Source organism: Micropterus salmoides, unplaced genomic scaffold (assembly GCF_014851395.1).
Source record: "Micropterus salmoides isolate LMB-PRFRI ecotype aquatic unplaced genomic scaffold, ASM1485139v1 Ms_hic_scaffold_1, whole genome shotgun sequence".
In the NCBI taxonomy this organism is placed as follows: Eukaryota; Metazoa; Chordata; class Actinopteri; order Centrarchiformes; family Centrarchidae; genus Micropterus; species Micropterus salmoides.
In genome coordinates this window covers 51,012,941-51,040,570 of record NW_024040040.1, presented here as the reverse complement: position 1 = coordinate 51,040,570, position 27,630 = coordinate 51,012,941, and the positions used below count along the sequence as shown (strand labels likewise).

The window sequence follows — 27,630 nt, the reverse complement described above, 5'->3', positions numbered from 1 at the left end:
TCCTATGGCCCATGGTTTGTGTATGTGTATTCAGAACCAGTGACTTTTAAAATAATAATCATTTTAAAAAATTGCGTTAATGTGCAATGAAATATGCACTGGCTTTTCACCAAGAACAAGAGATATTTCAATGACAGAAAACGACTCTAATCAATATTTATATATTAACATTGGATCATAGTGGATATTGCATTTTTCTGTAACAACACAATCTGTTGGGATATACTATTAAAATAGACTAATTTAAAAAGTAAACATATCCTGCACTAATAACAATGATACTTAAGTTTGGAGTCAGAATCGCGTTACAGTTTGTAGACGTCAAGAAGCTTCGATTAAATCCAAACAAGTTTTATCTTCTTTCTGTGTGTTACAAACAATTATTTGTTAAACTGTGAGGAAAGTCTGGTATTGGTAGTAATAAGCATAACTGAGAGAGGAAACTTTATGCATGCAGGCTGGATGCTGCTTTTTCACATCAACTTCCAAAATGCGAAATATAATGTGGAAATTAACTGCAATTCTCCATCAATCTACAAGGTGCAGCTGCAACCGACACAGCAAAAAAGAAGAATTCATTTAATTAAGTGTCATAAACAGAACTAATCTGTAGAGGCACTTTGGGTTCAGAACATCTGAATGAAATAAAGTCCAGGTCCAGATGGAGGAGGTGGCTGAGTGTGGAGCTCAGTCTCAGTGTGTCTGCAGAGACTGTGTAGAAGGACAGAGCAGCAGCAGAGCAGTCCAGATACACTGATGATACTCTGTCACATCCAGAGGAACACACAGGGATGATGGTGGACTTGACATTGTGTCTGACAGTGGAGCTGATCTCAGAGCAGTTCAGACTGCAGCACTGTTGTGATTCCTCTGTCAGTCACTGCTGGATGAAGCTCTCCTCTCCACTCTACCTCCCAGTAACAAGGCCCAGTCAAAGCCTATCCACACACAAGCTGGACACAGCTCCTCACCACCACCTCTCTCATCACTCACTCTCTAACAGAGATTACCTCCATCTGTTGAGAGAAGAAGATAGACAGTAGAAGTCATAAATCAGAGTTTACAGACTCAATTTATCATCAGTCAGTCAGTGATGCAGCTCATCCAGTATAAAGTTGAATGAACACTCGATAAAACCCAGCAATAATTACTTCGCGTTTATTTCGCATGTAAATTAATACTGTTTAGTATAACACTGGCAATGAACACGAAAACAACTCAAACACATGCTTTGGCTGATCGGATTGGCTGACTGTTCTCTCTCTCTATACCTTTCTGTCCAATCCTGAAACCTGTCACCATTCAGGTCTCACAGCTTCACTGAGGAAAGCAGCCGCTGAGAAGGTTGGAGGTTTACAGGAAATACTGTATCTCTGCTTTGATACTAACTGTGTTTAGAGAAATACTGCTGAAACCAGCATGGACTGACTCCAACACTATACCTCAGAGTCTCCAGTCTACAGTGTAGACTCTCCACAAGATCAGACAGCAGCTTCACTCCTGAATCCTGCAGCTTGTTTCCACTCAGCTCCAGCTCTCTCAGATGGGAGGGGTTGGACTTCAAAGCTGAGGCCACAGAAGCACAGCTGGTCTCTGACAACCTGCAGTCCCACAATCTGAATAAAGAATAAATTATGTAATTTTAGAAGACAATGTTCCTGCTTGAAATCATTGTGTTACAGAGCTAAAGAAGGTTTAGAAAGCACACGTTTAGCTGAAACATTATTTATTCAATGTATATATGTTTTTTATTATAATTTATTTAAACAAAAATAAGATGTGAAATATAAGATAAAAAGCATGACATTAATAAGTTCAGAGTGAATTATCCGGTGTAGATTTTTTTTGTTATATTAAGATTTTAAATGTGTGTCAACATTACTCTGCCACAGTCAATGGACTAAACCAGTGAAGAAGAAAATAGACATTAGCATTAAATCCTCAGTGTGGATCATTATAATATCAGCCTCATAGCGGCATTTTAGTGTCACCACAACTTTCACATCATATTAATGTCAGCACAGAAGGAAATAATGGTGTCTGACCTCAGAGTCTCCAGTCTGCAGTGTGGACTCTCCAGAAAATCACACAGCAGCTTCACTCCTGAATCCTGCAGCTTGTTGTCACTCAGGTCCAGCTCTCTCAGATGGGAGGGGTTGGACTTCAGAGCTGAGGCCAGAGAAGCACAGCTGATCTCTGACAAACTGCAGCCCCACAATCTGAATAAAGAATAAATCAAGTAATTTTAGAAGACAATGTTCTTGCGTGAAACAACGTGATGAATCACATTCAGATGCACCCCTGCCTTCTGGACCATTTGTAGGGGTTTCACCACACAAACTGGAAGACCCACTAGAAGGTCATTGTAATAGGCAAGAGATAACCATGGCCTGTACCAAAAGCTTGTTGGCGTACTGAGTTAGGTAGGGCCTTATTTTTAAAAGACAATCCATGATCTGTGCCGAGATGGTAGGATCGTGTGTTGGGAAGAACAGGTAGAGTTGGATATCATCTGCATAGCTGTGGTAGGAGAAATCATGCCAGCGAATGATCGGCCCCAGTAAGGTGGTGTAAATTGAGAAGACAAGGGGCACCAAGAACCAAGCCTTGGGGCACCAAGAATGGCAGTGAGATAAAGATCCTTGTCCTTGCCAAGGATCATTGTAGGATTTGAACCACACGAGTGCTCTGCCCAGCAAGATACCCATTGCTGAGAGTGCAGATAGCAGGATTCTGTGGTTGACTGTGTCAAAGGTAGCTGATAGATCTGGCAGAAAGGGGCTTAGAACTGGGCTGCAGCTCTAGCTGATCTTAGGGCTTCTGTCACAGACAACAGAGCCATCTCAGTAGAGTGGTCACTCTTCAGTGTAATTTATACTTCTGTGTTGAATCGATGGCATAGCCTCTGCGTAGCCCCGTACCCTACGACGTCACCTAGACCGTAGCCTGACCTGCACCTCCTCAAAAATGTAACTACACAACAAGGCGACATGGACCGTAATGACTGTGATTGGTCGGCTGGGTAGCCTCGCAATGCATCCGAAAAGTGTCCCGTGCTTTGAAGTAACTTTTACTAGCAACCAGAACAGCAGCTTTAAAATGGTGGATCAATATATTTTACCTCCACAAACTGAGCGAAATGACTTGTTTCGCTGTCAGAATGTGATCCATTCAGTCAATAACATTTGAAAAGGCTATACCAGCCGCGCGTATCCAATTTTACCCCGATTCACATTAGTGGAGGGCTAAACCGGAAGTTTGCCTGCTCAGCCGGCAAAAGTCAGCACAGGGAACACTGTAGTGCTACCGCCAACTAGCGTTTGGCAGTGTAATTGCAGAATCACTGAGACACCGACGCACAAGGATAAATGCATGGCTACATGCGTAGCCTACGGCGTAGCTACGCACGTAGACCCTACGCAGCAGTGTAAATTGGCCATTAAGCCTGACTGAAATTAATCAAGGAGGTCATTCTGTGAGAGGAATTCTGAGACCTGCTTGACAACCGCCCTTTTAAAGTTTTGGATAGAAATGGTAGAAGTAAAACTGTCTGATAGTTCTCAACTATTTGTTTAAAACTTTATCTGTGAAGAAGGAGACAAAGGTATCGATGGACAGGTTTGTGGCAGAGGAGAATTTAATAGAGATTTAAAAGTGAAAAATCATTTCTGTGAGTCAGTGGCACTGATTCTGTCATTATAGAGCACAGTTATGACAGCTCTAATACTGGCTGAGAAGAAGGATAGAAGTGTTTGGTCGCCCTTGAGGTTGGCAGGGTCTTTGGTTTTTCACCATTTACTCTCAGCTGCTCTGAGATCGGTACCCAGCAAATGGATCATATAGATTAGCCACAGGTGGGGCCGGTTAAACCAAAACTGTGCCAACGATTTGGTCACATTGAGAAGACGAACCAACGAGGCAACACTGGAAGAAGAGTTCTTCTGTGACTGTACAAACTGGAGTATTTTTAAATCTGCACCCACAGACTTGAATAAACTCACACTGTGACACTGTGACATCTTACATCAATTTTCGTGTGCCGACTGAGACCATCCAATACAACATTTACAACCAGGCCAGAAACACACTGACAAAATAGGTCAAAGCAGCAAAGAGGAGCCACTCCAATGGCCCTGCGTCAATGTGGACAGCCCTGAAGGACATCCTCAACTACAGGTGACCATTCCCCTCCACTGTGGATAACCACCAACTGGCAGACAACCTGAATGTGTTATTGTGTAGACTTGATAAGCCCACATTTACACCCATCTCCCGCAACAACATCAAACAGGCACCCTGCCAGCCCTCCCCACTGACACCCCACCTGCACTCAGGATCTTTGATAAGGGTGTGTATCAGCTCTTTCTGAGATTGAAGATCAGGCATGCATCAGGACCAGACAGAGGCTGCGTCCGAAAAGTCAAAATAATCTCCTTTCCTAACCACCTTTCCTTGACCTCGATGGAAAACGTCATGGGGTCAAGGAGAAATGTGAAGGAATTCTCCTTCACATTTCTCCTTGACCCCATGACGTACCCCATAAGCACTTAGGAAAAGAGGACCGCGGGGCTCAGAGAATCCGATTTCTCTTTTCTAGGCGATGAAATTATGTGACGGCGGGTGTTACTTGACGTGACCTGCCGTGATGAAACTACAATGTTCAGAAGATGGACTACAAAAAGCGCATCTCTCACACTTCACCCCGTGTTGTTTTAATGCAGGCCACCTAAAGGTGGACAACACAGTGAAATATATTACTTCATAAACAAGATATCAAAAAGCCCGACCAGTCACAAAATAATGGAAAGGGTTGTCACATTGAGAATGCTTGCTCACACTCCTCCTGCCCATATTTATCAACATGAATCCCGATTATTGTTTGTAAACACAGTGTTTCACACTGAATGACGCAAAAGTGGAGAGAGAGGGAGAGAGAGAGGAGGACCGACTGAGCGAGAGGAGGTGCTGAGCGAATATATGCACTACACATTTTTGATTGTAAGAAAACGCAGTGATAACGTGGTGGGCCGCCAACAAATACATCAAGTGTGTGGGAAACACACTACATTACATTACTTTAGGTCATCCAGCTTGATCATTGCCTTTATTAAGGCGAGGATGTCAGTATCTGTGACTGAAGTAAAATCAATTGATGATATTGCTGAAGGCTGGAAATACATAGTGTGAGCCTAAACGCTGCAACATTATCCTCACTTTGATCATGTTACAAGACTAATAACACAGCTTGCATGGGCCTCAGTTATTGTTGACAGTTCAACACATATGCATATTAGGGAGTTATGGCATAAGAGAGAAAATGCTTAAACTACTACTACAGCAAAGCCAAAAGAAAACCAACCAAAATAAATAAATAAATTGTGAGAGTCTTATTCAAGTATAATAATGTGCGTCTGTATTGCAAAGATTTTGCTAAACACCAAACACACCAAGTTTGCTTATTGCAGGAGCCTGGGCAACAGCATGCACCTGAGAGGAGGGAGGGGCCAAAGGCACAAAAGTGTTGTTTTCCTATAGGCTGTGCTCTCCTTTTAGGCAGCCTTGATATAATATCCTCATGGCCTTCGCACCTTTTGAGTTAGGTTTGGGTTTCTACCTGTTACAACACTCACACACATACTTTCATGCATCCACACATGCCCCACACAATTGACGGCATCCATGTCACCCCACTCCACTTTATTTCCCTATTATTAAATTAATTTATTTGGATTTTGGAACTTCTGTGTGTGTGGTCTCCCTGAGGCAAATTTGTCACAATCACTATAATATCAGCCTTCCATCTGCAGTTTAGTGTCAACACAACTTTCACATCATATTAATAAAAGTAAAAAAAGATGTCTGACCTCAGAGTCTCCAGTCTACAGTGTGGACTCTCCAGAAAACCACACAGCAGCTTCACTCCTGAATCCTGCAGCTTGTTTCCACCCAGCTCCAGCTCTCTCAGATGGCAGGGGTTGGACTTCAGAGCTGAGGCCAGAGAAGCACAGCTGATCTCTGACAAACTGCAGCTCCACAATCTGAATAAAGAATAAATTATGTAACTTTAGAAGACAATGTTCCTGCTTGGAATCATTCAGGATTCATAATCTTTTCAGAGCTAGGAAGGTTTAGAGTGTTTAAGTTTATAAAATGGAAACTCCAAACACCTGAACCCAACAGGATACAGGTTCAAACTGTAAAATACAAAGCAGTAAAAAGAGCTCTCATTAATATTAATGAAAACGTGCTGCTATTTCAATAAAGACGTGACTTCACCTCTTAAACTCTGCAGCTCCACCAGTGGCTCCATCGATAAAAACTCATGTTGTGCAGCCAAACACAAATAAAAACCCATAGAAACTGAATTAAGATTCGACTCAAGACCTCAAAGTTTCCAAAGATGCCAAATATGTCAGGAGGAATTTGGGAGAAATGGGAACAATAGACATCCACAATATTTCTTTTAGGAATAGTGGAGTCAAAAAATCAAAGAATCTTCAGTTTAAACTATTCAGTCAGTATAAGCATTATACAGCTTCATAACAATGTTGGAAAAGCAAATATTTTATTATTGTCTGATAGTAGAAACTGAGATTTATTTATTCATTGTATTTATGGATTTTACCATACTTTTTTAAAAACAAAAACATGAGTTCAGGAGGTCCAGAGTGAACTATCCAGTCAAGAGTTTTTTAAGGTTAAAAATCATTGGACTTAACCACTGAAGAAGAAAATAGACTTTAGCATAAAGATACTCAGTGTGGATCATTATATCAGCCTTATGTCTGAAGTCTAGTGTCACCAAAACTTTTACATCATATTAATCTCAGCACAGAAGTAAAAAATTGTGTCTGACCTCAGAGTCTCTAGCGTACAGTGTGGACTCTCCAGAAAATCACAGAGCAGCTTCACTCCTGAATCCTGCAGCTTGTTGTCACTCAGGTGCAGCGCTCTCAGATGGGACGGGTTGGACTTCAGAGCTGAGGCCAGAGAACCACAGCTTATCTCTGAAAAACTGCAAATACTCAATCTGAAAGAAGAAGAAATGATGGAGTTAAAAATCCATTAATAATCCAATCAGATGTGTTCAGGATTAAATGTGTAGCTCAACACTACTATGTCCTAATCAATTCTCTTCTCATTTTAGCTTTTTTTTTTTAGCTTTCCCCTAAAATGAGAATAGCATTTTTCATTGTGTTATTGTGGATCATCATAATGTCAGCCTTCTACAGACATCATCAAAATGTCAGTACAACAACAACTTCTAGGGTCTCCAGATGTAGTATAGGAGCCAGAGCCTTTAGCCATCAGGCACCTCAGCTGTGGAATCAGACCCCTGTCTGGGTTCGGGAAGCAACCAACATTTCCATTTTAAGAGTAGGCTAAAAACCTTCCTTTTTAGTAAAGCTTTTAGCTAGGGATGGTTTTCTGTATTTTGTGAGAAGGCTTATAGTTTGGGCTAGGGTATTTTATGAATTTTTATACATTTTAATGATCTATTTTATTTTATTGTATATATTATTAGTTTTATAATTGTCTATTTTATTGTTGTTTTTTAATGTGTTTTTCTTATGTATTTCTTTTTCTGCAAATTCTGTGTCTCTGTTTTCTGTAAAGTGTACTGGGACCACACAGCTGGTGATTTTATACTTTAATAAATTTTAAACTTAAACTTAAACTTAAACATTCATACACCTATTCCTGTCAACGCAGATTAATAACACTTTGCTGATCTCAGGCCAGTCTGGAAATAGAGAGAAAAACTATAATAATCCTTTATACAGCTGCATTTGGAAATGCTTTTATCTCCCTGTGTCCCTCTATATACATATATAAACTGTATATATGTGTAGGGGCTTGTTTTATAATGTCCGTGGGGTCCAAAAATTGGGGTTCACTATACTTGTGCGGTCCTACAGCTTTGTGGGGTCCAAAATGTTGGACACCACAAGTTTAAAGGGCTGTGGATTTGGATTAAGACCTTGTTATACAGTTAGAATTGGGTTAGTGGTTGGTTTAGGCTTAAGAGTAGACATGTAGTTTAGATGTTATGGTTAAAGAAAGGAGCCAGGGAAGGCAGGAATGAATGGTCCCCACAAAACTGACTAAATTTAATACAAGAAACATGAAAATATGAATAAAGAAAAATTACAACTTTATGGAGATAAGATATGTGTGAACATAAATAAGGTCCAATTGTTAATGAAATATCCAAGATATACAGTAGTAACAGAGAGTCAATGAACTGACCCCAGAGTCTTCAGTCTACATTGTGGACTCTCCAGAAAATCACACAGCAGCTTCACTTCTGAATCCTGCAGGTTGTTGTCACTCAGCTCCAGCATTCTCAGATGGGAGGGGTTGGACTTCAGAGCTGAGGCCAGAGAAGCACAGCTGATCTCTGACAAACTGCAGCGAATCAGTCTGAATAAAGAATAAATTATGCAGATCAAGATCCATATACAATCCATTCAGATGTGTTCAGGTTTTGTAGTGTGCAGTAAGTAAGTAAGTGTGTAGTGATATAAGAGAGTGAGTGACTTTGTCATTGTGTTTTTGTGGATCATCATAATGTCAAAATGTCATTCTTACACCTATTCATGTCAACACAGATTAATAACATGCTGTCGATCTCAGGCCATCAGATCTCTGTCATCTAGAGCAGTAAACTATTTAATATCCGATTATCATATTGATTTATTTTGTTTTACTTAAACCCGGCTAAGTCATAAAGATTATTTTAGCCTAAATGAATCCACTTCCGATACAAGAGACTTTATTTTCCCCATGGGGAAATTTGTTTTTGGCTCAGTAATGTTGCATTCATTAGAAACAATAAATTTCCAATCTACAATCAGACATCTGAAAACATATTTAAACTTTTTATCCAGTGGCCAACATGGCACATGGCCACATATTGCACATGTCACTGTATCTCCATTGCTCTCCTAACATTATTCCATGGAATGAAGCCGTATGTAGCACATGGACTATTTTGGGGGTCTGTATCAAACTCTTGATTCCATTTGTTATAGTGTCCCACTCTCCTGGTCAATATTCAGAATTTTTATCTCAATTCCTAGAATTTTTGTTGTTTGTTTAAGTGACTTTAATATTCATGGGGATGTCAACAATGAAATGTAGTGATTCCATCGGTGTTTAATTCAATACTATGTCTAAATATACAGTTGCAGCTCAAAACTCGTGAAAAAGATTTTTTTTTTAGCTTATTTAAGTAAAAAACTGAAACTTCATACATTCATTGCACAAAAAGTGAAATATTTCTGGCATTGGTATTGGCATCTGGTATATGTAAAGTGCAATGAGGTCACTTCTGTTATTAGCTGGCGCTATATAAAAAATGCTAAGAAAGATTTTCCCCCCAAAATCCAAAATGGACAATGGAATAAATATGATTTTATAAATAAGACTTTAAGTAAATACATAGCTTTACAGAGCTCTTTAACAGCTGTCCCAGCACTTCTGATACTTCTTTCAAACTACAGATTTAGACTCTCCTCATCATCACTGTCATCTCAATCAACATTCAGTTGACTGACTGTGAGCTTCATCCTCAGTCATCTTTATAACTGGATAAAATGTGAGAGGAATGTTCTCTTCATCTTAAATGTATGTACCTTCCAGTACAAATATAGTTTATTATTTATGCTCCTTTTTTGAAGGAAACATCATCACATGTTGTGTCACCTGTTGTTAGTGACACACCCGACATGATATGTCAGACACATCTATTTGGAAATGTACTTCTGTCAGCTTCTATATATGAGTTTGAGTGTGTTTTTATGTCTGTGTGAGAGAGAGATGGGCTTTATGTAAAGAAGTTCCTGTAAAATGCTGTGTTCTACATTCATGCTGTATGTAAAATTTTAAATGTTGATTTATTTTTGCAGCACATTGTAATAAATCCTACAGTTTCCTTAATAACACAAATCCAGGTACAGACTAAATTCAGAGCTAACTATTCAGACGGACATGTTGTGATTTGTGCTCAGACAAACCCAGAAAACAAGAGAACTGAAGGTAAATTTTGTAAAGGATTTAAATTTGGTACATATGCACTGGACAAGAGTAGAATCCATGAGCTTACACCAGAGTCTCCACTCTACAGTTTGGACTCTCCAGTCCAGCAGACAGCAGCTTCACTGCTGAATACGGTATGTTGTTGTGACTCAGGTCCAGCAGTCTCAGATGGGATGGGTTGGACTTCAGAGCTGAGGCCACAACTTCACAGTGAGTCTCTGAGAGTCCACAGAAGGAAAGTCTGTGATGACAGATAAAGTATAATAAAATCTGACACTTTATTGTATAAATAGACATTGTCGCAAAGCACATTAACATGACCTAGCTTTAAACTTGAGCTCCTCCTGTCCGTGTGTCAAAGTGTTCTTGATCAACATAATGAACCACAAATTACTGCTTTAGACAAAAGTGTCTGCTAAATGACTGTAATGTGAACATGTCATATTGTGTAACATGTCATATTGTGATTAACAGGGTGCTGTGATTTTTGTTTATTAAACTTTATTATAACAATTCAATGAGCTGTCAAATCACTGCAGGTTGTAACTACACTTGTATGTATTCGTGCAGTCATGTGCTTGTGTGTGTGTGCTTATGTCAGTCCATCTGTTTTTATCTCCCATAAGTAAAATTAATGACGGCAAAAGATGTATTATATTTATACGTAGCTTTGATTTGAAATGGCACAGAAAAAATGCATTGTCTGACAGTTTGTAAAGTGTAAACAATAATTTCTCACATTAAGATGGAAAAAGTAAGAAATTGGTACAAACTTAAAAAAAACACTCTCTATCCGTGAACATTACTAAAGTAGCTTTGAAATTTACCAGTTTACAAACCAGTCCATTCAAATTGTACCAGAGAGAGAGCTTCTGTAGTTTTTATAAATCAAACTCATTTCTAATTTAGCAAAACATGAAGAAACATTCATTGTTAGAACTAAACAATGTAAAGTCACAACTTTCATTGGATGAGGATGGAAAGAGAGACATTCTGTTCGATCTTCAAGATGCAGGATGGCCTCCCCTCACATTCTCTCAAATCAAGAAATAATTCTGGATATTGTATATATTGTGGAAATGGACAGAAAAGGCCTTCATATGAAACAGCTCAGAAAACTGCTGAGAAATTAATAGCAAGTATGAAAGCTTTAATAAAATAAAACAAATTGAAACTATAATTCCAGCAGATCACATAGTACATGTCTGTGTGTATGTGTATGAAAAATAACAATAAACAGACACATTATAGAAACAGAGTGCACACACTGTATCCACTGTAAGAAGTAAAATACTGTGGAGATAAAATGATGACTGTCAAAAACATTTTCAGCACAAACTCTTAATTCCTCTTGTTTTCCTGCTGGATTTGTATCAAGCCTCCATCACCCAAAGAAAGATAGTTAGATGATGATAGCAGAAATGTGTCACTAACTTGATATATATCTGTAGTGTAATACTACACTATTAGTAGAGTGGTAACACGTAGAATTATTTCAATAAGTAGATTTAGTTTAGTAAACTTTTATAGTGTGGAGGTGTTTATATTGTGCATAATATATATGTCTGTAATGTGTGTATCTTTATTGTAATACTGATGGTTTCAGCTTTATGTTGCTTAATAATTATAATCACATCTGGACTTACAGAGCCTTTCTGCAGTTCCTCACAGCTGGAATCAGTTTCTGTCGTCCCTGGTATGATGTGTTGTACTTCTTCAGGTCAAGCTCATCCAGAACCTCCTCTGACATCTGCAGCATGTAGGCCAGAGCTGAGCAGTGGATCTCAGAGAGTTCCTTCTCTGATCTGTTCTCTGACTTCAGGAACTCTTGGATCTCCTGATGTACTGAGTGGTCATTCATTTCCATCAGACAGTGGAAGATGTTGATGCTTCTGTCAGGGGAAGTTTTTGTGTTCATCTTCTTAAGGTTGTTGATGGCTCTCCGGATGATTTCTGGACTGTTGTCTGTCTGACCCAGCAGGCCTCCTAAGAGTCTCTGGTTGGACTCCAGAGAGAGACCATGAAGGAAGCGAACAAACAGGTCCAGGTGGCCATTTTTACTTTCAAGGGATTTCATTATTGCTCCCTTCAGGAAGATATCCAGGGTTGAATCAATGTGTTTTTTTCCCAGGAAGTCCTCCAGCACCTTTGTGTTCCTGTTGGTGTAACAGTGGAACATGTAGACTGCAGCCAGAAACTCCTGAATGCTTAAATGAACAAAGCAGTAGACTGTTTTCTGGAAGATCACACTCTCTCTTTTGAAGATCTCTGTACAAACTCCCGAGTACACCGAGGCCTCTGCAATATCAAGACCACATTGCTCCAGGTCTTCTTGGTAGAACATGAGGTTCCCTTTCTCCAGATGTTCAAACGCCAGCCTCCCCAGCTTCAGAAGAACCTTCCTGTCAGCCTCCGTCAGCTCCTGTGGACTCGTCTCATGTCCCTCATCGTACTTCTGCTTCTTCCTCTGTGTCTGAACCAGCAGGAAGTGTGAGTACAGGTCAGTCAGGGTCTTGGGCAGCTCTCCTGTCTGGTCTGTAGTCAACATGTGCTCCAGAACTGTAGCAGTGATCCAGCAGAAGACTGGGATTAGACACATGATGTGGAGGCTCCTGGAGGTCTTGATGTGTGAGATGATTCTGCTGGACAGCTCTTCATCACCGACTCTCCTCCTGAAGTACTCCTCCTTCTGGGCGTCAGTGAAGCCTCGTACTTCTGTTAACCTGTCAACACATGAAGGAGGGATCTGATTGGCTGCTGCAGGTCGGGAAGTTATCCAGACGAGAGCCGAAGGAAGCAGATTCCCCTTGATGAGGTTTGTCAGCAGCAGGTTGACTGATGACTTCTGTGTGACATCAGACACAACCTCATTGTTGTGGAAATCCAATGAAAGTCTGCTTTCATCCAGGCCGTCAAAGATGAACAACAGTTTACAGACAGCGAGCTTCTCTGCTGGGACCTTCTGTAATGTTGGATGGAAAACATGGAGCAGCGTGAGAAGACTGTACTGCTCATCTTTGATCAAGTTCAGCTCCCTGAATGAGAGCAGAACCAGCAGACTGACATCTTGGTTTTCCAAGCCCTCTGCCCAGTCCAGAGTGAACTTCTTCACTGAGAAGGTTTTTCCAACACCAGCGACGCCGTTCATCAGAACCACTCTGATGTGTTTCTGTTGGCCAGGTAAGGCTTTAAAGATATCGTGGCACTTGATTGGAGTTTCATGGAGGGTCTCCATCTTGGAAGCTGTCTCAAGCTGCCTCACCTCATGTTGGGTATTAACCATTTCACTCTGTCCCTCTGTGATGTAGAGCTCAGTGTAGATCCTGTTGAGGAGGGTTCCACTTCCTGTTTCATCACTTCCTTCAGTCACACATTCACATCTCCTCCTCAGACTGATCTTATGTTCATCTAAAACCTCCAGCAGACCACCACTCACTAAAAAAATGATCAATATAAGAATATAAAGAAAAGTAAAGGTTAAAAAGACAAGTTTTGTGGAACATTAGAAAATGCTCCCATTTCTCTCAGCCTCTGACTGTGTGTTGGTATATGAGGCAACAGGCTGGGCCTCAGCATCTTGTCTGCAGCTCTTCATCTGATCAGCTCACTGTGGCCGTTCCTTCATTCCTGCAATATTTAAAACTGATCCACCAAACAAATCCTAAATATGTTCAGATCTTGTTGTGTAGACCTGTTTTATTCAAAAGCACAGCTAACAATGCACCACAAATCTCTGACAAATGCATTCATTTCCTGTCGCTGCTTCACAATAACAGCCTCCTTCTGGTTTGCCAGTAGAAAGCTTTATGTGAAGCAGCAGTAGGAAATGAACAAAGCTCTGATATGACTTAAGTAACAGTTAAAAAGCTGACATCTGTGCCTTCAAACAGGAAAACAGCAGTGAGAGTAAACTGCAAACCACAGATCCAAAGAAGGTTAAAGTCAAGGGCAACTGGACTTGGTTGAAGATACTTGAAGACGTTTGTCCCTCATCCAAAGGACTTCTTCAGTTCTCAAACCACAGAGATTCAGTAAGAAAGTACAAATGTACTGGCAGATACAAGGTACATTTATTTGTCATTCTACAACACAGGTTTGCACAACGAAATTCAAGATGTAGAGAAAATTGCTACAAAACAATTATTTTCTATGGTGAGGTGAACACAGAGAAACTTTTAAAAACAGAGCTTTCTCTCTGATAGGCACGTATTGATCCAATCAGTTTAGCTCCAGATGTGGCTTTGGTTTGAGGGAAGAGACCATCTCAGGTTGGCCTCTGTAAATGACCACTAGCATAGTTAGGGTTTTTGAAGCTGGTCAGAGTGAGTTCCTCACCCAGGACGCTCTTGTCATCGGTACCTAGACTACTGCAACTCACTCCTGGCTGGTCTGCCTCATGTGCCATCAGACCTCTGCAGCTAATACTGAATGCCGCAGCCCGGATGGCATTTGAACCAGGTTTTCTTCAAAACTGCACTGGCTACCGGTGACTTTGGTCTGATTTCAGACACTGGTACTTGCCTACAGTGCTTCGAATGGCTCTGGGTCATCCTACATCCAGGACATGATTAAACCAAACATCCCAATCTGTCCACTACGCTCCGCTACTGCCAATCAGCTTTCTACTCACTCACTACAAGAGGGGCCCAGCTACCACTCAACAAAATCCCTTCTTTTAGCTTTAGCAGAAAGTGAACACAGCTTCAGCCTGAAAACTCGTTAAATGTAGAACTTGAAGCTGCAACTTATTTGATGAAGCTGATGTACTACATGATCCCTGCAACTTTTGGTTGTATCCACATGGTTGAATGCACTTATTTTAAGTCTCTCAACAAATAATGTAATGAAATATAGCAGGTTACATTGTTAAGGTGTCCAGTCTTACTTTGTACAGAGCTGCTCTGACTGGCTGTCTGCAGTCCAGCTCTTGTTCTGGATCTTTCTCCACACTGGGGACAGGAGGAGTCTCCTGGTGAAGCAGACTGGTCCCAGTGTGAAGTGATGCACTGTTTGCAGAACCAGTGTCCACAGCTGGTAGAGACTGGATCCTTTAGGACGTCCTGACACAAAGAACAGCAGGACAGCTGCTCCTCCACAGAAACATGACTCCTCTTCCTCTCTCTGTGAAGACATTTCATTAGAACTAAAATGATTTGTTGCTTGTTGTTGAAAAATATCAAGATTTGTCCGACACTGTGTAGAAACTCAGATGGTCACAGAGAACAGTGTTGTTACTTTTCTGTTTGAATTGCTTTATTCCTTTTATTTAAAATTTCTTGCTTTCATAAACACTAATTAACTGCTATTCCTGTCTGACTGACTTGTTTTTTTGTGATTAACATTTTTATCAAAGCAAATAAACCAAACAGTTTACATACAGTTTAGAACACCTGCAAAACCCAGTACGGCAATAGGTACAGTTAATTGACAGAGACATAAGCAAAGAGAGGAGAAATGACATAAAAAGATAAGCATTCCCAAAAAAGACACATGGAGTTAAGAAAATAGAGAAACTAAATAAAGTTTAAAAAAAACTTAAATAAAAAGGGAGAGGGGGTCTGCCTGACACATATTTGAGTTACCATGGAGCCTAATATTCATAGCTCAACAGGATTTTGTTTCCCAAGGAGGTCCCGGATAGACACATTAATCTCTGACTATGCCTGGACAGTTGTGGGTCTGGCCTTAGATAATGTCAAGTCTCCTAATAATCGTCAGCTAACCCAAAATGCCACAGCTCACGTACTGACTACAACTAGGAAGACAGACCACATCCGTTTCGGCCACTCTGCACTGGCTACCACTGAATTTTAAATTCTTACCTACAAAGCCCTAAATGGTCAGGCATCTTCCTGTCTCAAAAAACAAGTTAAAAAGTTGTTCATTTGTCATTTTACAGCACAAAGTTGGATAACAAAAGGAAAGTTTGTATTCTCCTCATGCAACACAGACAGATATTATATATGGCAACAAAATACAAAATAATACAACATATATAGATATATACATATACATATAGACTACACGTATACACCCTGAACATTCTGCAGTGCATTTTTTGATTTTGCATCCGGCGTGAATGTAAACAGCAATAAGATGATAGTATGGTTTCATCTTCACATAAAAAGTCTAACATTTGGGAAACAGTGTCCATCTTTACTGTGTTTGATCACCAAGCATGATCGAGTCCACCTCCTCTGATCTTGACGGATACTTGGGCTAACAACTCAGAACTCAAGCCTGTGTGCTTGATCCAGGAAGATCTGTAAAGATGTGGGTAAAACAGTCTCTAGTTCCTATTGCTTGGCCAACATGAGTCCCATTTTGTCCAGACCGAAACTTTAGTAGCAGCCTTAAGTCAAAGCTGGGCCAATATTGCTCCTCTCCCTACTCTCTTTACTCTCCTCTGAGCCATCACCGTGGTGCCTGTTCCAATTGTTTGGGCAGTGTGGATTGTGGTCTGCTGCTCTTTAATCCAAAATCCTTCCTTTTCCAATGACTGTATTTCTGTCATAGGTAGGCTATCAAGTATTTGGGGAAAAAAAACGGGGGAAAAAACTGATGAAAAACAAAAGTGTAGCGAAGTTTGAAGGAGCTACCGGCTGCTACATCTACATGCGCTGCCGGTTGTCATGGTAAGCTCAAAGAGCTCATACTGTATCTACATACTACCCCACTAGAGCACTGCACTCCCAAAATGCAGAGCTACTTGTGGTGCCTAGGGTTTAAAAAAATGTTTTCTTCATTTATTATTTTGGTTTTTTTACCCTTAAGTATTGTATTTTGTGTTTTTATCATACCTTGTGTATTTTCTGTACCTTCTGTATTTTATATTGTCAAGTGTTTAAATAAACACTTTAAATAAACTTGAATTGACATATGTCTTTCACAGTTTTACAGTCACTTTGGGCAGCTTACTTAGTTAGGTTTTAACTAGACTAGTTAGAAGTGGTCTAAATAATTGTGGTAGACCAGCAATCTCCCACACATTGCATGTAACAGTGGTGTCACAGGTTTAAGTCCAGTCAGTTTCCTTTCAAATATGTCACTCCCTTTATGTTTCCTGTCACTCTCTGCTGTCAACTATTAAATGAAGGCATATATACGTATATTCTAAAAAGAGAAGTGGTCCAAATCTACATTTGACATACTTTTTAATCCACTGATAGCTTTTCCATCAGTGCTGCCCATGGATGTCTTTTCTTGACCTTTAGGAAAAATATGATGGAGAGAATCTCAGCACAATGGTCCACTTACTAATGATTCAAATCAAAGTGTTAACTTCTTACCATTCCAGTTAAATTTTCCCAAAACACATACCCAAAATATACCAAAGTAAATTCAGAATCAATATCAGTGCTACTGAAATTAAGTAATATAAGTTTTAACAAACTAAAGTAGAAGGTTTTTTTCTTTCTGTTTAAAAATGTTTGCAAACACATCCATGCAGACATCTACAGCTAGGACTTATTAGCTGTAAAACACGTGGGGCCATAGCATGAAGCCTTACAAGTTAAAATTTTACTGAAATACCATAAAAAATTTACAGTTTGGTATATTTGGTTTCTTTAAGCTTCACATCACTCCATATATAGCTGGCAGCTTTACAGAGATCTTTTTTGCTGGCTGACCATGAACTTCCTAGTTGAAGCTAGATTATCTTTATTTTCTGCTGCTGCAGCAGTCCCTAGGTATTTATTGATGGATTAATGTGTTTTGGACTAAATGTTTTTACTGGATTGGATCATCTTGGCCTTTAACAATGTAACAAGAACATTTTTGTAGAAATGTTATCGATCGGTGAATTACCATGAGGCTTCATAGATGAGTTGTATCAATTTTGATTGTTGGTGGGTGGTCTGACAGAGGGGCTGATATGCGCTGTTGTGACTGCATCTAGAAATGGTTTGCATTGGTCGAATCCCAAGGATATTAGCTTTTCAACATTGTAACATTGTACCAATTTAAAGATTCGGTGTGTAATAATTACAAGGAGGTATTGACGGAAATGCAATTTAATGTACATAACATTTGTTGTTATGTTGTTGTTATGTTGTTTCAGTGGTGTATAAAGACCTTACATATTGAAACGCTATGTTTTAATTACCTTAGCATGAGCCATTTACTGTATATCTACATACACCTTGGGTCCTCTTACATGAAAATCGCTATTTTGTGCTGCCATGTTTCTCCAGTAGCCCAAACAGACAAACTGATCAACAGAGAACATTTCGTCACTACGCTGAAAACATACAAAAAAGTAGAAAGAGAAGAAGTAGTAGTAGTAGTCGTCTGGTTTGTTAGAAGTAAGAAATGAAGGGATATTTGGGAAAATGGAGGACAAAATGTATTATTTAGCATAGGAGCTGACAAAGCGTGTCCACCACTGTAGCTTCTCTTATGCGCTTGTAAAGGGAGGTGTGAGCGTTTGGTTGCATTTCACAACCCTCACCACTAGATGCCACTAGAACCTGCACATGAACCTTTAAACAACGCACATACCAAAAACCACCCCCCAGCCTGATGGGAGTGGTTGTGCCGTTGGGATGTTAAGAGGTAATTGAGGTAAGTTTTCTAGAAATGCTTTTCACCAACATGTTGCAAAATTATGGTTTTAGCTAGGGCTGGACAATTAATGAAAAGTAATTAAAACCAAAATTTTGAACCTCTAACCGATGTTTCCAGACGAAATTCTGAAGCCAAGGGGAGATGTTAGCCACTTCTAACCACAGCCTTCACTTTCCAGCAGTTAGGGAAACAAAAGACAGACTTTAATTAATGTACACACTGTGACCTAAACTGTAGGCCAACATTTACTGCCAGACTGACAACTTACTCATTCACTTTCTACCATTTGCTCTCTCACATTCGCTACTCACACACATTACACTGCCCTTAAAAGACCTAACTTTGCTGCTGCTATAACAACACCTGTCCCGTAGATATCCTTTGAAGAATGAGTAGCCAAGCGTTGAGTGTTACCGTGCTTGCACGGTGTGCGAGTAAAATCATTAGTTTACATTTGTGAATTGAAAAAATATCTCACCTTTAATTGTTAAGCATATTTATAGTACAAACCTTGCCAGTGAACAATGAGGGCAAAAAACGAAACAAAATAATTGTTCATTAATCAGAATCTAGGTAAAATGTACAATTGATCGTGACTTTGATTTTAGGTAATATCGTTCAGCCCTAATATGAACTGATCATCATAACATAACAATCATAACAACTCAATATTTTGAGGACAAATATGATAAATAAAATTACAAATTTGAAGCAGATTCTTTCAGGTGTATTATCTTCCATCAAGGTCAGTCTATAGTAAAAAGACAGACTCTTACTTTGTATCTGTTAGTCCAGGTTCATTACTGAAGTCTGGAGGATCGAACACTTTGGACCGGTCACTCTTCATAGACAGATAGCTGGATACTGCAGATTCTGCTCTCTGTCTGTCTCTGCAAATACCAAGATGTTTTATTGATATAACATGAATCCTTGATAAATTAAAGCCATTTAAGAAGCTCTTCACACACAAACTGCTGCTGTCAATAATCAGAAGGTTTAGTTTTAGAAAGTTTGTATTAGTTCTCTTAGATCAGATTACAGCTTCAGGTGACTGACAGCTGTCACAGATACTAAGAAATACAAATAATTTTTTGTTTATGTTAATATACTACCAAGTCAAAAGTATTCACACTCAGTGAATTGTGTTACACACACACACACTGAATGAGGGCAACTTTCATTATTTTATTACACTGCAAACACAGTAAATGGTCAGTCTTGGATGAATAACGGCTCTGCTTGTTTGCAGCTATACGTTTGATGTTTTGGTACAAACAAGTTACAATGTTTAAGTTAAACTAGACTTTGATAAATGTGTTTTCTGTATTTGTTGCACTTGTATTCACAACTCTAAGGGCACATTCAATTTAGAGTTTAAATGTAGTGGATATTTTAATTACAATATCTGGGTAAGTGAAGCCAATTTGTTAATCTATGTGAAATCCACTTCTTTCTTTGAGCATGACGCCTAATGTTACTCTACATTTGGCAAACAGCAAACGCAGAATGAGTTTGTAGTGTTCTTTTACTTTGTGTCTGAGGGTCCAGGTTTATTACTGAAGTCTGGAGGAAAATGTTTGGACCAGTCACTTTTCATAGACAGACAGCTGGATACTGCAAACTCTGCTCTGTCCTCCTCTTCCTCCACACAAACACTCATCTTCTGGACTTCAGTAAGTCTGAGAGGTAACACACACACACACACACACACACACACACACAGAGAAAATAAAAACAGTCAGAACTCCACCTGGGCCCCGTTTCAGAAACCGGGATTATTGAAATACTTTGAGTAGCCTATGTTAAGCCTGAGATGAGGGAAAATCTGGGTTTTATGTTTCAGAGAGCGAGATCACATTAACCTCAGATCAGTAACTCCAGCAACTGATGCTGTGAGAAGTTATCACAAGATAAGTTAGAAAACAGTCAGTTTCTCACTAACTCCTCCCCTCCTGCGGAGCCTGAAGCGGCTCTCTGACACATCGTTTCATTTCCTCATTCATAGCCTTCTGTCAATATCAAAGCACATATCTGAATGCATTTACATGACCACACATGATTTACGCGAATGACTAATCATTCATGCAGCACACCTGGACACACTACCGCTCACTGAACAGATCTCTGCCTCACTGCCACAAACAACTGTCTCCACCTGCTGGCATGTAAAGCCGTCTGCTCCCAGCGCTGTTCCAAAGACTTCTATTCCTGTCATCATCACGCATAGACCAGTAAACCGAAATGTGCACATCCCACACAGAAATAATAGTTAATGCAACTAACTTTTTAAATATGGCCACTTCTTTTAACTTCAAACAACATGTCAAAGGACAAACACATAACCATGGTCATACACTGGACTTGGTTTTTACCCTGGGTGTCAGCATTTCCTCTGTGGAATTAGTGGACATGACCATATCTGACCACAGATGTATTGTTTTTAGCTGCGATTCACCTGTTACTCATGCCGCCTCTCCAAGCTCTGTGTGTTCTCAAATCTTTAATGAACAAAGTGTTTCAAAGTTTTGCGCATTCTTTCAGAGCCAAAGCCAACACCTGTCTGATTCCAACACCAACAATCTGGTCGATCACTTCAATCATATCTGCTTGTCGTCACTAAATATTACTGCTCCTCTAAAGGTTAGGCCTACGTCTAAAGCTAGTAAGCAACCCTGGATAAATGACAGCAATCGCAGCCTAAAAAGGGAATGCAGGAAAGCAGAGCGCAGATGGAAAAAATACAGTCTCCAAGTCCATTACCTCAGTCTGAAGGATTTATTAATTAATTACAATAACATGGTTAAGGATGCGAGAACACACTATCTGCTTCCCCTTGGACATATTATCCATAAACATGGCATTTCTTTTCATATTTATGCTGATGACACACAAATATACTTGCCCGTCAGATCCACAGACCCTGGAATGCTGAGTTCACTTAACAACTGCCTTTGTGAAGTAAAAAAATGGATGTCAAATAATTTCCTCCAGCTGAACTCAGACAAAACACAAAATCCTGGTCATCGGGTCCCAGCAGATGGCAAATCAAATACTGCCATCTGCTGGTTCCCTAGTAAATCACATTAAGCCTGTGGCAAAGAACCTTGGTGTTTGGTTTGATAGTAATTTAAATTTCGAGCAGCACACCACAAAGCTTGTTCAATCATGTTTTTATCAACTTAGAAATATAGCAAAAATTTGATCTATGTTAACTTTTAAGGACACCGAGACCATTTTACACGCCTTCATCTCATCACGCCTGGATTATTGCAACAGCCTTTTCACCTGTTTAACCCAAAAATCTATTGATCGACTCCAGACTGTCCAGAACTCAGCTGCCAGGCTTTTAACCAAAACAAAGAAATATGACCACATTACTCCTATTTTAGCTTCATTACACTGGCTCCCAGTATGTTTTAGAATTGACTTTAAAATTCTATTGATCACTTTTAAAGCTCTTCATGGCCTCTCGCCTTGTTATATTTCTGACCTTTTAGTCCCATACGCACCAGCACGTACCTTGAGATCCTCGGGCAGAGGTCTGTTGTCTGTTCCAGAGTCTCGACTGAAAACTAAAGGGGACAGAGCGTTTGCTGTCAGGGCCCCGAGGCTCTGGAACAGCCTGCCCGAGGAAATCAGGTCGGCTGAGTCAGTGAACTCTTTTAAGTCCCTTCTTAAAACATACTTTTATAGGAGAGCCTTTCCCGATCTTATTTGACTTTATTTTATCCCTTTTATTTTATTGTATTTTACTAATTTTATATTAATTTTTCATGCTCTTGTTTTTTTTTGTATTATTCTTCACACTTGTTAAAGCACTTTGTAACTTGTTTTTGAAAAGTTAATAAGGATTATTATTATATTATTATTATTATTACATCTTTAAAAACTTTACAATACCTGTTGGAAAGGCTATTAGTTTTTCATCCAAACATGATCTTGAACATGACCGCTTTATGATCAATCTGTCATCCATCCATCCACCATGGATAGATAGTTATTTCCGCACATCGTAGATTTATCCTCAGGACAGAATAAAATCCGTCTTTAACACTGTGACAGTTGCACTGAAAACACTTACTGTGGGCTACATTACTGCAGTAATCACTGTTTAAGCTAATCTGTAAACTAGAAAACTGATCAATGGACAGTAGCCCAATATTACATATTGTAGTCGCACTGATTGGAACATTCCTATCGTGGTTATCATACTGGGTTGACTGTGGTGCAGCTTAAACAAATAGGCCTGAGTTTTTCATTATTTTTCTGAATGTATTTTGACACCATTAATAAAATATGAAATTAGCAAGATTTTACATTAATAAAATCGACGTCTAAAACTTTATAGGCTCAGTTTGAACCCACTGCAAAAAATAAATAAAAAAATGGGCTAACCTACTGGGTGTGACTGTGACTTTACAATCACATGTTTCTGATTAAACTGTCTTATATTTGATCTATAGGCCTACCTATTTTCATAATTAGGTAGCCGATTGCCACGGCATTTAGTCCCGTCGGGTTACAACTTATTAAATAAAGCCTTCCTATTTAAAATCTAATGTAGGAGAACTCCAGCACTTTCATTCATTAAGTGTGAATAAATGATGAATGAGCAACGCTATAGCCAGTAGCCTAATAATGTTAAAGTATTGATCCTTCCTCCACTCCTGTGTTTTAGAGACTATCATGGTCCGCGTTGGCACGCATTCATGTTACTTGCTCCACCCGATTAAAATGGAGGCTCTGCCTTTATTTACCCATTGCCATGGTGAATCGTAGTATCGGAGCTCTATTGATGATGGGGTTTTTTAATCCACACGCACGCGCTTCCATCAGGCTCAACATATGGGTTGATTGAACTAATTCTGATCAGCTCTGGAACCGAAAACTCAGTTTCCCACCTCAGACTCAGTCAACTCAGAACTCTGGGAGTTTGTTCAGCCTGCTTTCTGAAACAGGACACTGGTCCCTTGTCTCGAAATAGCTGTTGGTTTCCATGGTTACTGCAGGTTTAATGTTTTTATTCAGGCAATCACGACTTTGTGTCCACAGATGAATCAAAGCGTTGAGTTCATTCTAACATTTCTTTCCAGAAAATTGACTGGGAGATTTAGACAGTAAAATACTAAAATTCTTGGATTAACACTCACCCTGCCTCAGCCTTCAGTTTTCCTCCTTCTGCTCTGTCCACTCACAATCTAGTCTGAACTGACTGAAAACTTTCAGTTCCAGGTTTCCTGTTCTAATGAAACTCCCTTAGTCAGTGGTTTTCTTCTACTTAATTTTGAGGTTTTAAATCACGTGACTTGTTTCTTCCTCATATTTCGGGCAGTGTAAGATAACATGCTATAGGCTACTTTTTCATTTTTCCCACAGTAGTTACATCTACCAGTAGCCTATTATGTTTCCTCTCTTCCTCCCTTTGCTTTTGTCACCTTCCCTTCGATCTCTGTTTAATAGCCTAATGATGATTTCTGTCACTGAAGCTGCCCATCAATGGCCATGTAAATTAACCCAGTAATTAAGTAACAGCTCTACCCATCTTATTTCGAGTGGCATTCATCCCATTTTGACATAGTGTGTGCTTTTTACCATTTTTTTAAATGCACATGTGCATAATCTCAAAGTCTGATACTGAATATTATTCTTAAATCTCATATCTCCACCCCATCAGCATCATTGCATAGACTGTCACACCAGATTAGACCACTCCCCCCTAGATTATAGAACCCCAGCCCTTATGTCTGTGACGCCCCTTTTTCTCTAAAAACAGTTCCAGAGAGAGCCAATGTGAGTTTAATATTCATTCAGGTTCAGATTCAAATTTGACAGATTGTTTTTTATATTATGCTAGATTCCTGAGTTTGGTTAACTAGGAAGAAAAGAGTGAAAGGCCAGATTTTGGATGCATCAGTTATTATGCAAGGTAAAATTATAACCTTATTAGGGATCCAAGCAGCGAAGCTCCTGGTTCTTCTTCTTTCTTTCTTCTTTTTCTCTTTGGCATGTATGTTGCAAATTCCACCCACTACTCAGGCAAAAAAATGCCCTCATAGACCTCGTGGGGACGCTATAACAATCAACTTTGCATTTTTGCAATTATCTCGAATAAGGCTTTGTTTAGAGTCTTTCATTATTTTAATCTCTGGATTCATCTGCATCTTTGCTTCAATGGTCTTCTGCTCTAAAATGTCAAATTATACAACTTTTCATCACTTTTCTCTAAAACAAATCCCCAGGTGACCCAGTCAGACTTGCTGACTGGTGTTCAGATCATAATATTTTTTATTTGGCACTCTCTTCTTATTTTTCTCTGCCTAAAAGTGTTTGTGCAGCTTAAACTTTAAATCTTGGAAACACAAAATGTTGCAGTTGGGTTCAACATTTCACCCAGTAGTCAGGTACATATGACACTCTCTGATCTCAAGGTGATGCGTTTCCGCAATTATCTCAAAATCCAAATTATTTCACCAACAATACCAACAACATCGATTAAAAATACAGGGTCAGACAAATGGGTAAATAAATACCACAACATTAAAAGTTTAAGTTCAAGTGTGCCTTATGTGCAGACGTTACCTACTTTTTACAGAGTTAAGCAGAGAGATAGCAGAGGGTACAAAGGAGAATTTATATCCACTTGTTTTGGCTGGTGGTTGACTGAAGCGGGAACCATAAGGCAGCTTCTTAAATTCTGCACGCAGGTGGTGAGAACTATCAGACATGATGGATTCTGCCTTCTTAAGCACATGTCTGTTGTACAGTTCAGTTAGCTTTATCTGCTGAATCCCGATGATTTTGCTGCTCACTCTAGTGAACGCGCCCTGATGCCGTCCGGGGAGATACACCGGCGATACACATAGGCGTGAGATAGCCTTGCACAATCACTGACTTGGGTGCTTTCAACGCCTTTAAGACTAACGTAGTAAGCCATCTAGCTACTAGCTTCACACAATAGGGCCTACAGTCCAAGACATGCACTTCCGGTGTACTCGGTAAAAGCCCAGGGTGTTCCATATATATGCTGAAGGGTAACTTTTGTGTGAAATACCTACGCTTTGTCAGGCTTTCTGAAAGTGTTGGTATTTGAAGTCCTGTAACGAGAATGTGCTTGAATACTTACATAGCTTTTCTAACATTGAGTTGAAAAATTAGCAAAACCAGATACAAGAGAAGGACTACATTCATATACAGCAGAGGTTATAATGAATTATAGGCTGGATATCTGGGTGACAGGCCATATTATCTTGGACCACTGGGTCAATTCTTAATGTTATTTTAAACAGTAGGAACACTTTAATGAGCAATATCAAGACTACATTTTATACGTGATTATGTAACATTTGTGTTGTCTTGACTATGCACCTTTTGTCCTTCTGGGTCACAATTGACCCATTCTGGTTTGCTGCTTGTTTTTAGCATCCAGTTAAATCTATCACCCAACCTTCTTAGTCAACTTCATTCCAACTCATTACCACAAGTTTTGCACTAGACTTTTTTTGCATTGAAATTCATGGTCAATAAACCTTATTTATATGAAACTATCCCAAATTATTTTGTAAAAAAAAAAAAAAGCAGAAATTATGAATTTCTTTCACCAATAATTAAAATCAGAGGACTGGTATATGTCAAAGTTTAATTAGGATACTGTTTCGAAAACCATTTAATTGTTTTTAATGGCAGCACATAATCACATTTGCTGTCCACCCAGGTTAAAAGTGACCCGATTTGGTTTATAAAGCACAATAGTGTGATATTGACACTTTGGGAAGACCGCAGAACCATACTGAATGACATCTGTCCATGAGCAGCTGGAGGAATGAAAAAAACCCTGCAGCGGACAGGCCACTGGGACCCCTGGTCCAAACACCAGCGTTGGAACGCCGACCATTTGGATTAAGAGGATTGAGTACAGATGACCCCTGGATGGTGCATACCACCGCCCGAGAGAAACCTAGACCCTCCAGGCGCCGCCTCTCAGCGGCCAGACCCGCAGGGGCTCGCCGAGAAGCGGACAACTCCTGATCACGCCTCACGCGTGAGAGAGAACCTCCCCCCTCCAGGAGAGCTTACACATGGTCCCGACAGCAACCGTTGGAGGCAGGGAAACCAGGACGCGCTCATGTGCTCCGGAGCCACCAGGATGACCATCAGGCTGAAAGCTCCAAGCAGTCCAAGAGGCGCGGGATCAGCTGAACCGGTGGAAAAGCATACAACAGCCGAGGAGGTCGCAGTGAGTACGAGAAGGCGTCCACTCATCTCGCAAGCTCAGTGAAAACCACAGGGCACACTGAGCGTTCTCTTGATTAGCAAACAGATCCACCTGTGCCACGCCGAACCCTGAGCCAGATCTGGGCTATCAGATCGGGGTGAAGGTGCCACTCATCTGGGTGATTGCCGCCCTCGACATGATGCCCGCCCCTCTGTTCAATGCGCCAGGGATGTACTCCACTCTGATGGAGAGCAAGTGAGTGTGAAAACATATTGATCATCATGTTTCCTGCAGCATCAGTGAATTACAGTTTTATATGTGACCCTGCTACTTTTCACATCACATGATCAACACAGACACATAAAGTCACCCTGTGGAGCTATTTCTCCATAGAAATCAGTCGATGAGCAGTCGTTATCTGCAGCGTTCATGTTCTGTAGCTCCTGCTGGAGCTGCTTTCTGCCAGCAGACGTCAGCATTTCCACTGTTTTCCCTCAGAGAGCTTTAACTGAACTTATGCAATGAACACTGAACTGTTGGTGTGAACACTTTCTGTCTGACTTACTTCATTTGGCAAAAATTTAAGGAGTTAGAATTTAGTTAAAACTGATTTAAACTGGATTTTTAAATCAAACTCAGCACACAAGTTAAAATAAAGTCCCTGTGCTCCCATTCATATTTGTCAATGTCAGACCTTTCATTCCTGCCTTTTCCCAGTGTTCTCCCAGTGCTGTTGATAGACAGACAGACGGACAGACAGACAGAACTTTTGTTCAACAAAAACATCATGTTTACAATAACTTTAACAT

At 39.9% G+C, this 27,630-nt stretch overlaps 2 protein-coding genes across 3 annotated transcripts in view; both read right to left on the bottom strand.

The window, feature by feature from the left end:
- LOC119893815 (NACHT, LRR and PYD domains-containing protein 12-like) overlaps positions 1-27,630 on the bottom strand; it is a 636,326-nt gene that overhangs the window by 378,496 nt on the left and 230,200 nt on the right. The gene's annotated exons all lie outside the window — the stretch shown is intronic.
- On the bottom strand, positions 146-20,281 carry LOC119896440 (NACHT, LRR and PYD domains-containing protein 12-like). The gene is made up of 11 exons (XM_038709881.1): positions 20,139-20,281; positions 19,386-19,499; positions 14,927-15,162; positions 11,688-13,476; positions 10,109-10,282; positions 8,251-8,424; positions 6,857-7,030; positions 5,865-6,038; positions 2,046-2,219; positions 1,443-1,616; positions 146-1,016 (listed from the first exon to the last, which is right to left on the bottom strand). The coding sequence occupies exons 1-11, from the start codon at positions 20,267-20,269 to the stop codon at positions 1,007-1,009; spliced, it is 3,324 nt and encodes a 1,107-aa protein (XP_038565809.1). The 5' UTR covers positions 20,270-20,281; the 3' UTR covers positions 146-1,006.

Coding starts and splice junctions, on each gene's coding strand:
- LOC119896440 (XM_038709881.1), bottom strand. CDS start 20,269: ATGAGTGTTTGTGTGGAGGAAGAGGAGGACAGAGCAGAGTTTGCAGTA. Junction 19,500..20,138: donor CCTGGACCCTCAGACACAAA/GTAAAAGAACAC, acceptor TGGTATTTGCAG/AGACAGACAGAGAGCAGAAT. Junction 1,617..2,045: donor TGCAGACTGGAGACTCTGAG/GTCAGACACCAT, acceptor TTCTTTATTCAG/ATTGTGGGACTGCAGGTTGT.